Genomic DNA, 13036 nt, shown 5'->3' on the forward strand with positions numbered 1-13036 from the left:
GCTCCCTCCGTCGTGCGCATGCGCAGTGGGGCCCATCGACCCACTTGCGAGCGGACAGCCGCTCGCGAGTGGGTCTGAATGAGGGCCTATATGCTCACCCTGCTCAATTGTGAAATAAGCACCGACGCACCTAGCCTATGTCTGTTACCTTTCTAGCTCTTTGTGTATAAAGTCTAAAAACTGTATGTAACAATACTATGTGGCACTGCCCTTATTAAAATGATCAAATGTATTAGTAATATTTAAGCTTAGTATAAAACAAATCACACAATACAAATAATTACTTAGAAACAGTATATTTATAGAAAATATTCTGTATATAAAGAACTTAAATAAATTATGGAACTTTATGTACATATGTAAACCTTATGTTACAAAAGAGCGCAAACTCTTTGGTATGATGTCATGAACACAGAGTTGTAAATTCTCTATCGCACAAAACGAAAGCCAAATATTTTATAGTATCCTAAACTAATCTATACGAGTATCTAAAATAATTATATATATATATATATATATATATATAAACAGCTTTTTGCCTTATGTAAATACATAACGGATTACACCATATCTTTTGTTTTTGATTTCCAAACATTGAAACAGATAACAAATCCCAGACTGTAGAACTTGGTGTAGAATACATTAAAGCATATGTGATTCCCAGCAGTAATAAGAATTTCCTAGCAACCAAACATAGCCCAACAGATGAATAATATGTGACTGTTTGTCTATGCGTTAGACTGTTCAGAAAGAATTCTTTGCCGATTGCATTGCAGGTCCAGGTGTCTGTGCATAGCTGGAGAAGACGAATGACATTTGCAAAGTGAAAATAAATACACCCTCATACTTATATGCAGATAAACCAAACATGACACATTATACTTTCATGAGAGTCTACCATAGTTTATACCTAATGACCAAGTGACATTGTTGGGAAATACACTGAGGAATATTTATGAATACCACAGGAAACGTGTAAACCAGGTGGTGGTGTCATGAGCAATCAGTCAGATATTGGCTTTCAGTTTCTAAACTGTACTAGAAAACTTACAGTCTGGTTGCTATAGGCAACACCTACTTTTATACACTGTCCCCTATAGAAAACTGTATAGATATTATAGAATGAAATGCAACCATCGATCACACCAACTCAGTCCCCTCTTCCAGATAGGGACAGCTTTGTCCAGATCAGGCTGGTGTGCACAGCATGTACATTGTGCTGTACGTGGAGGAGAACGAGACAGGGCATGGTCCAGTACAATGCAAGTACTGGTCACACCTTGTGACCAGTTAATATGCCCTCTCTTCTCTTGCACATCACACTTGTCCCCAACAATATATAACAGCTGTGCATGTATCCAGCACAGATACACATCTAAAGCATTCCAAAAGCACTGCAGGAATAATACACAAAATGAAATAATAATGAAGGAAATGCAGGCATAACGAACGAATTGGAGGAATAATAAAAGAAGAGGGGGAATTGTGAAGAAAATACAGGAATAATGAAAGAAATGCAGGGATAATGAAGGGATAATGGATGAAATGCAGGGATAATGAAGGAAATGCAGGGATAATTAAAGAAATGCAGGGATAATGAAGGAAATGCAGGGATAATGAAGGAAATGCAGGGATAATGGAGGAAATGCAGGGATAATGGAGGAAATGCAGGGATAATGGAGGAAATGCAGGGATAATGAAGGACATACAGGAATGTAATTATAAAGCGGGGGCGGGGCCGCGATTGCACTGGCACGCCCCCTCTCTGCTGCACCGACCTGGCACCCCCTTCCCGAAGGGGGCTGTCAGAATGTCGGTAAGTATGCTGTAAACATTTCAAGGCTACAAAGATGATATCTTTAGTATAAAGAACGTTGCTGTAGTCATGCCTTTCCTTCTGTTGCATTTTAACTACACAAGACATCTTTAGGTACAGTATATTTATCAGTAATAGTGCTAGGAATTATGCAGAATGTACAGTAATTAAATTCAGATATAAAACTTAAATTGTTAAAGTTGGGCCCATAACAAACAATGGAGACAGCCATTTTGTGGGCTGAACCAATACACTATCAATTTACCATGAACTAATAACATTGTGCTCTGTGCCTCTGTACTATCAGAAGCTAATAGCAAGTAGTGAATATATATTCTCAAGAATTTTCATTCAGCACAGCCAAGAAAGCTGCCTCCAGTCTACTGTGATGAAAATACATCAATGCAAAACTAAACTATTTTTGTCCAACTCATTTTTCTGCAGACCGACATCTTAGATGTGTTTTCTTATTGAATTTGCAGCCAGTACAAATAGCTTTATGGTAACTTGAATTTGAATATGATTTTGTATTTACAAAAAAAAAAAAACCCTGCCCTTTTTATAAATAGAACTTAAATGCATGACACATTTATCTCTTGTTTTATAATTAATTATTTAAACTCATACTTACCGACTTCCTATAAATGGTTTCCGGGAGCAGCCCTCCGGCAGGCTGGTTCAGGAGGCGGGGCTGGACTGTTGACGTAATTAGGCCAGCGATTCGCGGGTTCGTGAGGGAGCAGGCTAAATTATGCAAAACGCACCATTTAGCCCCACCCCCTCCCCGCAGACCTGCAAATTCAGCATTAAATCTCCCCATCCTGCCCACTTCACTAGGAAGATCTGCCTACACTTCCATTGGTGCGGTGGCTACCCGAATAATCGTGAGCCTCCCGCGACTTAAGGGAGTGTAGGCAAGTATGTTTAACCTCTACATTTAGAGCGAGGAGCAAATTCCGGTTATGCAAATGCTATTTTTTTTTAGATTTTTTTTGTATGCAGGGAGAATACCGCCTTATTTTGCTTTTAGCACAAAAGCAACAATGTTTTGACAAGGTGCAAAATGACACCTTCTAGTTGGACCTACTCATACTTTAGGTTCCTATGTCTGCACTAAAGCGATACAGTTACCCGATTGTAGCAGCTACTGAAATGTAACAGAAATTATTGTGGATGGCTGCAAGCAGTGATTCAGGCGACTTTATGACTCTTCCAGAGGGAACAAAATGAGAGCAGACACCTCTAGAAATACTGCCCAATGGGATAATTGATCCTGGTGCCTGCACATCTCTATGGTTTGCCAGTATCAGTGTATTCAGCGAGTTAGGAAAAAATAACAGAAAGTGCATGAACACTTCTTCTGTGGTTTTCTATGACCACGGCCGCCTATATGATCAGCAGGAGTGTGTATGTATTGATAGTCCTTAGCATACTTCTCTACTCAACTGGAATACTCCATAAACATGGGGAGGGGAGTCCATTCTGCTGAGTAGACCACCCTCCCAGATTCTGCTTCAATTTCTTCTAAAGTGGGTGAAGCTTTGATTGAACAATTTGATGCCAATGGCATCATAATGCCCTGCCCTTCGCTGTGCATCAATGCAAATTTCATTGTTGTGAGGAATAGAGCAAATTGCATTGTCCCTCAGTACACACTTATTTTGCACCTGGAGGGAAGGTCAGAAAAGAAGGCAAGTATGGTGCATAGTCAGAAGGAAAACAGATTGTCATTATTATATATGGAGTTGTTGTTGCTGCAGCACTGTGAACATATACGTAAGAAAAAATATTGTTTAGCCAGGTTCAGTTCATTTTGCTTATGTCAATTGTATGACTACTGACGGCGAGCCAGTATTAGCTCAAATGTCACTTGGCCAGACCTTTTGGACAACCAGTATTGGCCTGGAAATTAGATATTTCAGTCACACTGAATGTATTCCATCATTTGTAAAGCTATGAGTGTTACTTAACCCCCCAGTACAGTGTATTATAGTCCACTCTTGAATAAATGGGTTTATAATTTCACTGTTAACACCAATGAAGTGCATGAGCAAGGTATGCATGCATAGGCACAAGCATTATATGAATGGTTAGCCCCCTGAGTAAATATTTGTCTTCCTTGCAGATAAGTCAGCAATTTAATATTTCCATTCTAATAAAAATAACATCTTTACAAAATGAAAGTAATCATATCAGGTGATAATTGATTAATAGGACCACTCTATATGGTCATATGACTGCTTCAGTTATCTAATTCACAGCAGATACTAGATTGGGGGGATGTATTAAACCTTAGAGAGAGAGAAGTTACCCATAGCAACCGATCAACTTTCAGCTACTGTATCATGTGTCTAGAACATGCTATAAAATGACAAAAGCTAATTGGTTGCTATGGGCAACTTCTCCACTTTATCGCTTGCTGAATTTTATGCATCTCCCCCTAATGAGGGCTGCCTGACTATCCTGCCGACTAATTTGGTAAGCATATACTGTACGTTTACCAAACGGCATATACACTTACCAAACGGCCGTTTGATGGGCCTGATACAGATTTGAGAATAGAGTAAGATAGAGCAAGTAACTGTGCACCTGGGCAAACCATGTTGCAATGCAAGCGGTACAAATACACACATTGTTTCTGCATGTGGGGTAAATTCTGGCTGATTTTGCATGCAGCCCACAAATACTGAACAGCTTTATTTTTACACTGCAATCTATATTTCAGTTTGGGCACAGCCCTCCCAAACCTGTCTGCACATTTTAAATCTGCTCCACCTGCAGTGTAACATGGTTTTACCAAGATGTAGTTCCTTGCTCTCTCTTACTCTATTCCCAAATCTGAATCATGCCAATATGTCTGGCCTGACATCACAAATGGGCGAGCATTTAAATTTGCCAGCCCAGTTGCGATGTAATTGATGGTGGTACCTGCTGCTAACATAAAGGGTCAGTCGCCCATACACCGGCAGATGCACACAATATATCTGCAAGATATATTGCATCTGCTGTGCTGCATGGCCGACATGATACATCTATCGCTCGTCAGCTGTACGAAAGACACAGTGTGTACCCAGCATTAGACTGTTATATAGAGCAGTATTTCGAACTGGGCCACTAATCACCTGATTTACAACACCTGGGGGTTTATTTATTTAACAAGCTTAGAGTTCTAAAACCTAGCGCTTCTGATTATGTTCATGCCCAAAATTTAAAAAGGCAATGATTTTAATAGCAAAACACGGCTAGAAAAAGCATTGCCCTTTTAAATTTCATGCATAATGATGTTCAGAAGCATAGACCCCCACTTCTCACATTCATACTGCTGGAAAGGCAGCGATGTAACAGACATTCATCTTGTATTGGAAGGAATGTTGTAAGTTCCACATGGAACAAATTTGAACCGTATATTCTGTATTATTACAAATATTATGTCAAAGTTATATATTGCTCTCTAATGGGACATCTACTATACAAATCAACATGACAGCCAGTAAGCTAGGATCGGGATATAAAAAAAAACAACCCATAAATCTTCTGTTGTAGTTTTCTCTCTCAAATCCAGAAATGAACGCCAATGACAGCTGTAAATGGAGCAATCAATTTCCAGGCAGAGAAGTTATTCTCCGGCGACCAAAAATAGCAGCATTGTTGTGAACATATGAATATTACCCTGCTTTAAAGGGAATTAAATAGAAAACTATTTTGGAACTAAAAAGTAAGCATACTAGCATGGAAAATGCTGCACATGTGGAATAACAGTATAACATTGGTGATGGCACTATAAATGGTCAGGCTAAAGCTGTGTGTACCATCAGTGTACATTTAGAAACCTAAAAACTGCAGTCTATGGTTAGAAACAAATGCCTGTGACATTCATAAACAGTTGCTGGTCAGAAAATGACTACAGTGCAGAGTTCTAGATCACAGTATGGGCGACCACAACTGTTCAGTTACAGTGAATCTTCAGCAGTGTTTGGAACACAAGGGGCATTTGCCAAGGGACATTTTCCGGAATGGCCTTTCCATATTCTAATGGCCAATGTGGCATGTTCTGACAGCCCATAATGTTGCCCAGTATTAGGAGATATAGGTGATCCCCCTTTGGTTTTGAAAAAGACACAGTGAAAAAAAAAATATGGCAACTGAAGGAAAATAAACAAAAAATCCAAAACAACAAAAAACAATTGTCCCAACTATAGTTGCATACTTCATAATTTTGAAGTTTTGTCACTACTGAAACTATTAAAATTATCTGCAGTTTTCTTCCGTAAATTCTCTATCCAGCTTGTACTGCTCAGCATAGTTTTTGCCAGACCTGATGAGGACTGTGGATCATTGAAACGCATGTTTTTGCCAGATGTAATAAGTTCACCATATCCTTCTTGATGAGCAAAGGCATAACCAGATCTCCTGGAGCTAGTTCTGTGCACCCTTCGCATGTGGTTTGCCAATGGTTTCCGTCTCTTCTTAGCCTGCTGCAAGTATCGTACCTGAAAGCAACCAACAGAACAGGATATATTTCTGCAACATATACACAAAAGTTCATTAGAAGTAATGTATTATCCACCTCAGGGGACTTTTACTCTTTGGCTGGCATATACTTCTCTTACAACTTTTACTAACTACTTTGCTCTCTCTTCCTGGCCTCATTCCCTGTTTTCTAGCATGAATATAGGTCCTTTGCAATTAACCTGTTGACTAGATCCTCCTTGGCAACAAAGGAGTTAAATACCCCAGCAGAACACATGTTGAAACCCTGTTTTAAGGGATCACTCAATGACGAACACTCTCATCCCCTAAAATATTGAAAAATGCAGCCTTTTCTATCTCTCTAGTTTATATTAGTAATATACACCATATGTTGTGAATTGTGACACTATTATGTGTTGTGCAGATTGAAGGTTTTTTTTGTAACATCATTAATGTGCATATTCCAGCACAGTTTATATAGCATTAATGCTGCTGATTTACTTTTAGGGGTGATATATATTAAAAGTCATATTATAAACATCCATAATACTGTAATATTTCAAAAGTGTGCCCTAGAATAAGATTTTTCTGTCTTTGCTTCTCCTTGCAATATATGATATTTGACACAAACTACGTTTTGGAGGGATAGCATTTATGTGGTATGCTTTGCAATCTTGCCTCAACTTGTGAACATTTGAATATCTTCTATATTTAGATCTTTTTTGTACCTTATTTAGGCATGCGGCACATGGTTTTATACTCTCATTTACCGTTCAATGTTCTAGACAAACGGTGAACAGGAATAATAATTCCTCTTTATGCAGGATTTATCTAACCCTACCTTGTTTCTATTAGATTAGAGCAGGGGTGGCCAAACTCGGTCCTCGAGAGCTACCAACAGTTCACGTTTTCCAGGTCTCCTCACAGAATCACAAGTGAAATAATTAGCTCCACCTGTGGATCTTTCAAAATGTGTCAGTGAGTAATGACTACACCTGTGCACCTGCTGGGTGACCTTGAAAACGTGAACTGTTGGTAGCTCTCGAGGACAGAGTTTGGCCACCCCTGGATTAGAGGAATGCATAATTAGCTCTCTCATCCATCATTTACTGTATCACAGCAATGGTGGTAAGCAGAAGTTATAGTGCCTAACCTGTCATCACACTCTAGTGTGGATTGTTTGTGACCCCCTCATCCCCTGTTCACTGTCCATACGACAAGCATGGGACAGCAGAGGTCACAATACCCCATTTTCCACATTTTTCAAAGTATTTTACAATTTTACCACTGTGCACCATCTGTTTGTAGATTTTTACATTATCTCTCCAACCCTGCTGATATATACAGTCAGGTGCATAAATATTGGGACATTTACAGAATTTTCATATTTTGGCCTCTGTTCACCACCACAATGGCTTTGAAATGAAACAAACAAGATGTGCTTTAACTGCAGACTTTCAGATTTAATTTGAGGGTAATTACATCCAAATCAGGTGAACGGTGTAGGAATTACAACGGTTTCTATATGTGCCTCCCACTTTTTAAGGGGCCAAAAGTAATGGGACTATCAACTCAAAAGCTATTTCATGGACAGGTGTGGGCTATTCCCTCGTTATTTCCTGATCAATTGAGCAGGTAAAAGATCTGGAGTTGATTCTAGGTGTGACATTTGCATTTGGAATCGGTGGCTGTCGATTCTCAATATGAGATCCAAAGAGATGTCACTATCAGTGAAGCAAGCCATCATTAGGCTGAAAAATCAAAACCAACCCATCAGAGAGATAGCAAAAACATTAGGTGTGGCCAAATCAACTGTTTGGAACATTCTTAAAAAGAAAGAACGCACCGGAGAGCTCAGCAACACCAAAACAACTGTGGTGGATGACAGAAGAATTATTTCCCTGGTGAAGAAAAACCCCTTCACAACAGTTGGCCAAATCAAGAACACTCTCCAGGAGGTAGGTGTATATGTGTCAAAGTCAACAATCAAGAGAAGACTTCATAAGAGTGAATATAGAGGATTCACCACAAGATGTAAACCATTGGTGAGCCTCAAAAACAGGAAGACCAGATTAGAGTTTGCCAAACAACATCTAAAAAAGCCATTACAGTTCTGGAACAACATCCTATGGACAGATGAGACAAAGAGCAACTTGTACCAGAGTGATGGGAAGAGAAGAGTATGGAGAAGGAAAGGAACTGCTCATGATCCAAAACATACCACCTCATCAGTGAAGCATGGTGGTGTTAGTGTCATGGCATGGGCATGTATGGCTGCCAATGGAACGGATTCCCTTGTATTTATTGATGATATGACTGCTGACAAAAGCAGCAGAATGAATTCTGAAGTGTTTTGGGCAATATTATATGCTCATATTCAGTCAAATGCTTCAGAAGTCATTGGACGGCGCTTCACAGTGCAGATGGACAATGACCCGAAGCATACTGCAAAAGCAACCAAATAATTTTTTAAGGCTAAAAAATGGAATATTATGCAATGGCCAAGTCAATCCCCTGACCTGAAACCGATTGAGAATGCATTTCACTTGATGAAGACAAAACCGAAGGGAAAATGCCCCAAGAACAAGCAGGAACTGAAGACATTTGCAGTAGAGGCCTGGCAGAGCATCACCAGGGATGAAACCCAGCATCTGGTGATGTCTATTCGTTCCAGACTTCAGGCTGTAATTGCCTTCAAAGGATTTGCAACAAAGTATTAAAAAGTGAAAGTTAGATTTATGATTGTTTAGTTTGTCCCATTACTTTTGGCCCCTTAAAAAGTGGGAGGCACATATAGAAACCGTTGTAATTCCTACACCGTTCACCTGATTTGGATGTAATTACCCTCAAATTAAATCTGAAAGTCTGCAGTTAAAGCACATTTTGTTTGTTTGATTTCAAAGCCATTGTGGTGGTGAACAGAGGCCAAAATATGAAAATTCTGTCAATGTCCCAATATTTATGCACCTGACTGTATTAGACTATCTATAAATTGCATAGAATTGAAACTGTGGTTTGGTCTTTATTTTATTAAGTGTTGTGTTTGCACTTTACAACCACTTTTTTCGTATTTTTTTTTATATTTTCCCTAGTTCATATTTATTCAACGGTGTATTGTCTTGCTTTTTATCTAGTTAAAAATCTTTTTGAACTTATGTTAGATCTCTCTCATCTAAATTTGACATATATTAAAAGTTACATTTTAAATTCATTAACCACCAGAAATATATAATTTGGCTTTTTAGCTACCGTATATACTCGTGTATAAGCTGAGTTTTTCAGCACATTTTTTGTGCTGAAAAAGCACCCCCTCGGCTTATACTCGAGTGAGTAACGTACCATGCGGGACGCTGTGCAGACTGTGTCTCTGTGACACAGCTGCACCGCGTGTGTAGCGCTGACCGGACGGAGTTCGGTCAGCACTACACACTGCCAAACACACAGCCGCCGGAGCCGGCAGCTGTGTGTTTGTTGTAATCAGCAGCCGATGAGAGTCTGTCAGACTCTCATCGGCTGCTGCTGCTCCCACTGCGGGAGCCATCTTCCGGCTCCCGCAGTGGGTAATGGGAGAGACGTCGTCATGACGACGTCTCTCCCATAATGCAAAGCGGCCGGAGGATCCAGTAGCAGCTTCGGGACCAGGAGCAGGGTTTCAGGTAAGTTTTTTTTTTATATTACATCTCTCTACGGTGGGCAGTACTAGGGGAGGGATTAATATTACTGGGGTCACTACCAGGGGGGGATTAATACTACTGGGGGCACTACTACTGGGGGCAGTACCAGGGGGGGATTACTACTGGGGCACTACCAGGGGGGTATTACTACTGGGGGCACTACCAGGGGGGTATTACTACTGGGGGCACTACCAGGGAGGTATTACTACTGGGGGCACTACCAGGGAGGTATTACTACTGCGGGCAGTACCAGGGGTGGGGGATTATTACTGGGGGCAGTACCAGGGGGGGATTAATACTGGGGGCACTACCAGGGGGGGTATTACTACTGGGGGCACCACCAGAGGGGAATATTACTACTGGGGGCAGTACTAGGGGAGGGATTACTACCAGTAGCTGCTGCATTTCCCACCCTAGGCATATACTCGAGTGAATAAGTTTTCCCAGTTTTTTGTGGTAAAATTAGGTACCTCGGCTTATATTCGGGTCGATTTATACTAGAGTATATACGGTATATTATTATTCAATTTGGTCTTGTACAGACACATTTATTTATTTATATATTATATAATTTGAGGGAAAAAAATTCCCGTGCAGGAATAATTTGCTGTACCAGTCTAAATGTATATAGGTCATCAAAAGTTGTATATTTTCTTTGTTCTTCGCTAGGCCGCAAAGCTACCTTCTGGACAAAATTTTGAAGTGTATCTAAGGGCAAACAAAATAAGCTGCTCTTGGTTTATTATATAACTAGGCAATAGCCAGAGAGATACAGCAAATAATTCTTAGAATAAGTTGTATGGGGTAGGCTGAGGCCAATAAATTAGTCATCATATGGTGGAGATCATGTCTGAAGCATTCAAGAACCTATAGCTCCAGTAGTTTTAACACTTATGTTAAAAAATTAATAACACTCAAGCAATCCAACACCTAATCGAGGAGCTCAGGGGGTGGGATCATTTGATACTTTCGTATCTCGGCCGGGCGAATTTGATCAAAATGATCATGTTTCCCAGACTACTTTATCGGTTACAAGCTTTACCCCTTCTTCTCACCCAAAGGGATGCAAAAATGATTAACGCAAGATTCTACTCTTTTATATGGCATGGGAAAAGACCCCGCATTAGCCTGCAAAAACTGTGGCAGACTAGACCCAATGGGGGCATCAATTTTCCCAACATAAAACGATATAGTCATGCAGCTCAGCTGCGTTATCTAATTGATTGATTACATGAAAGAGACTTATATGCCAATACTTCCCTGGAATCTCAATTTATGGATAATATGAGTATATCTAGCTTCCTACACATACTTGACCAGGATATACCATGGAAACATCAGGACAATCCTCTTCTTTGGACTACAACAAGAGTCTGGCATATTATACGACAACGAAATGGGCTTAATGTTCACCAATCTCTACTCCTCCCTTTTAGTAAGAATCCAGAATTTTCTGGTCACCATTTGGAGGGCAGGGGAATAAGCTCTTTAAATAGTCTAGTCCACCTTGAGAACAAGAGACCTCTTTTATATTCGGAGGCAGTGGATACATTTGAAATACTTCAGCGTTTTTTACAAGGACAGCATTATATCTCTACTGGTATAAGGAATATGGGGGATTCTGATTGGGATAACTGTTTTGATAACTTATTGAGGCAGAGGCCTACTTGTCAGAAAGCTCTCTCTTATTATTATGTGTCCCTGGAAAATCCTATAGACCATACTGCATCTCACACAGGAATGGGACAGTGGCTTGTTCATTTTTACACTCAAGATCTCCTGCGATTTCTCAACAACTCCTGTAGACTTCTGTCCTCATGTATGTATCAGGAATTGTTTTATAATGTAATTCATAGAACTTCTCTCTCTCCCAATAGACAATATCTCATGGGATTGTCTTCCTCGTATACTTGTCCCAAATGTCATAATTCTGTGGCAGATTTGTATCATTCCTTCTGGGATTGCCCAATAATTAGTTGATTCTGGTTGAGGGTGAAGCGAGACGCAGAGAGAATGCTGATTAATTATGTCTCCATTACACCAGAATGGGCCATATTAGAATTTCCCTCTAAATCCCAACGTGTCACTAAGGGAGGTAGAAAACTCTTCATGGCTATAAGCTCTGCAGCCAAGAAAACCATACTTTAAAATTGAGTAAATCCAGGCCCACCTGTATTTACTTTATATTAAGAGAAACTTTACCACATTTTTCGGATGGACTGGGTGGAGATCATGTTTGAGAAAGGTGTGTTTTTTTTTGACGTTTGGGAAAGTTACATTGGATCCCTGTCTCTCTCTATGCAGAGAAAGATTCATAATTGCTTACGTCTGATATCTTGGTATGGGTTGAGATTGCTGGAGGACGATCCCCCAATTGACGTATAAGAGTATACGCTTTTATATATTTTTTTTATTTCATAATCCGGGGAACGGGTGACATATTTCATTCATTGCTCACTTTCTAAGTAAGCACCTATTTTAAATATATTGTTATAGTTTGTGAACTACACTTTATAACTTTTAAATGTTTTCAATACAGTGATTTGTCTTCTTTGAAAGATTGAAGTAAGATTCTTCTTTGTTCTTCTTTTGTCATTACTGTGAAACTATTGTACAAGTTTTTATGATGTAATGATACATCTTGCTTCAATAAGAACAGTTAAATAAATAAATAAAAAATGAATAACAAAATTTGGAGATAATGGTACAGTCCTTAAGATGCAATGTAATATTTCACACTGTGAGACTTATACCTCCCTTCTGGGTAAGCAGCAGAAAGTACCTGCTCATACTTATAATATTTATTGTAATGTAAGTATTTAAGAAAATCTGTAAAATGAATGCACACTTTTCTTAGGTTTGTTATTCTTTTGAAAAGTCAAAAGGGACATAAGAGAAAGGTATAAATACGACACATCTTCAATCAATACCTTATCACTAAGTGTTGGCGTTAGATCCACCTTCAGGAAGCGGAAGGTCAGTACGGGCATGACACAAATCACAGTGGTCAGGAATATTACAAGCCAAACACTTTTCTGGCTTAGGGAATTTCTGGCATTTCCTGTTCAATACATAA

General features: G+C 39.5%; 1 protein-coding gene across 2 annotated transcripts in view; it reads right to left on the reverse strand.

Annotated features, from left to right (window-relative positions):
- Positions 1–365: 365 nt before the first annotated feature.
- The window catches only part of ATP8B4 (ATPase phospholipid transporting 8B4 (putative)), a 245667-nt gene continuing 232996 nt past the window's right edge, over positions 366–13036 (reverse strand). For both annotated transcript variants that reach the window (XM_088472812.1, XM_088472813.1), the window contains exons 28-29: positions 12891–13021; positions 366–6306 (exon numbers count right to left, since the gene is read on the reverse strand). In XM_088472812.1, the coding sequence (XP_088328938.1) occupies positions 6025–6306; positions 12891–13021 (413 nt within the window). In that variant the 3' untranslated portion in view covers positions 366–6024. The remainder of the gene's footprint in view (positions 6307–12890; positions 13022–13036) is intronic.

Source organism: Taudactylus pleione, unplaced genomic scaffold (genome assembly GCF_031769625.1).
Source record: "Taudactylus pleione unplaced genomic scaffold, aTauple2 ptg000129l, whole genome shotgun sequence".
Lineage (NCBI taxonomy): Eukaryota > Metazoa > Chordata > Amphibia > Anura > Myobatrachidae > Taudactylus > Taudactylus pleione.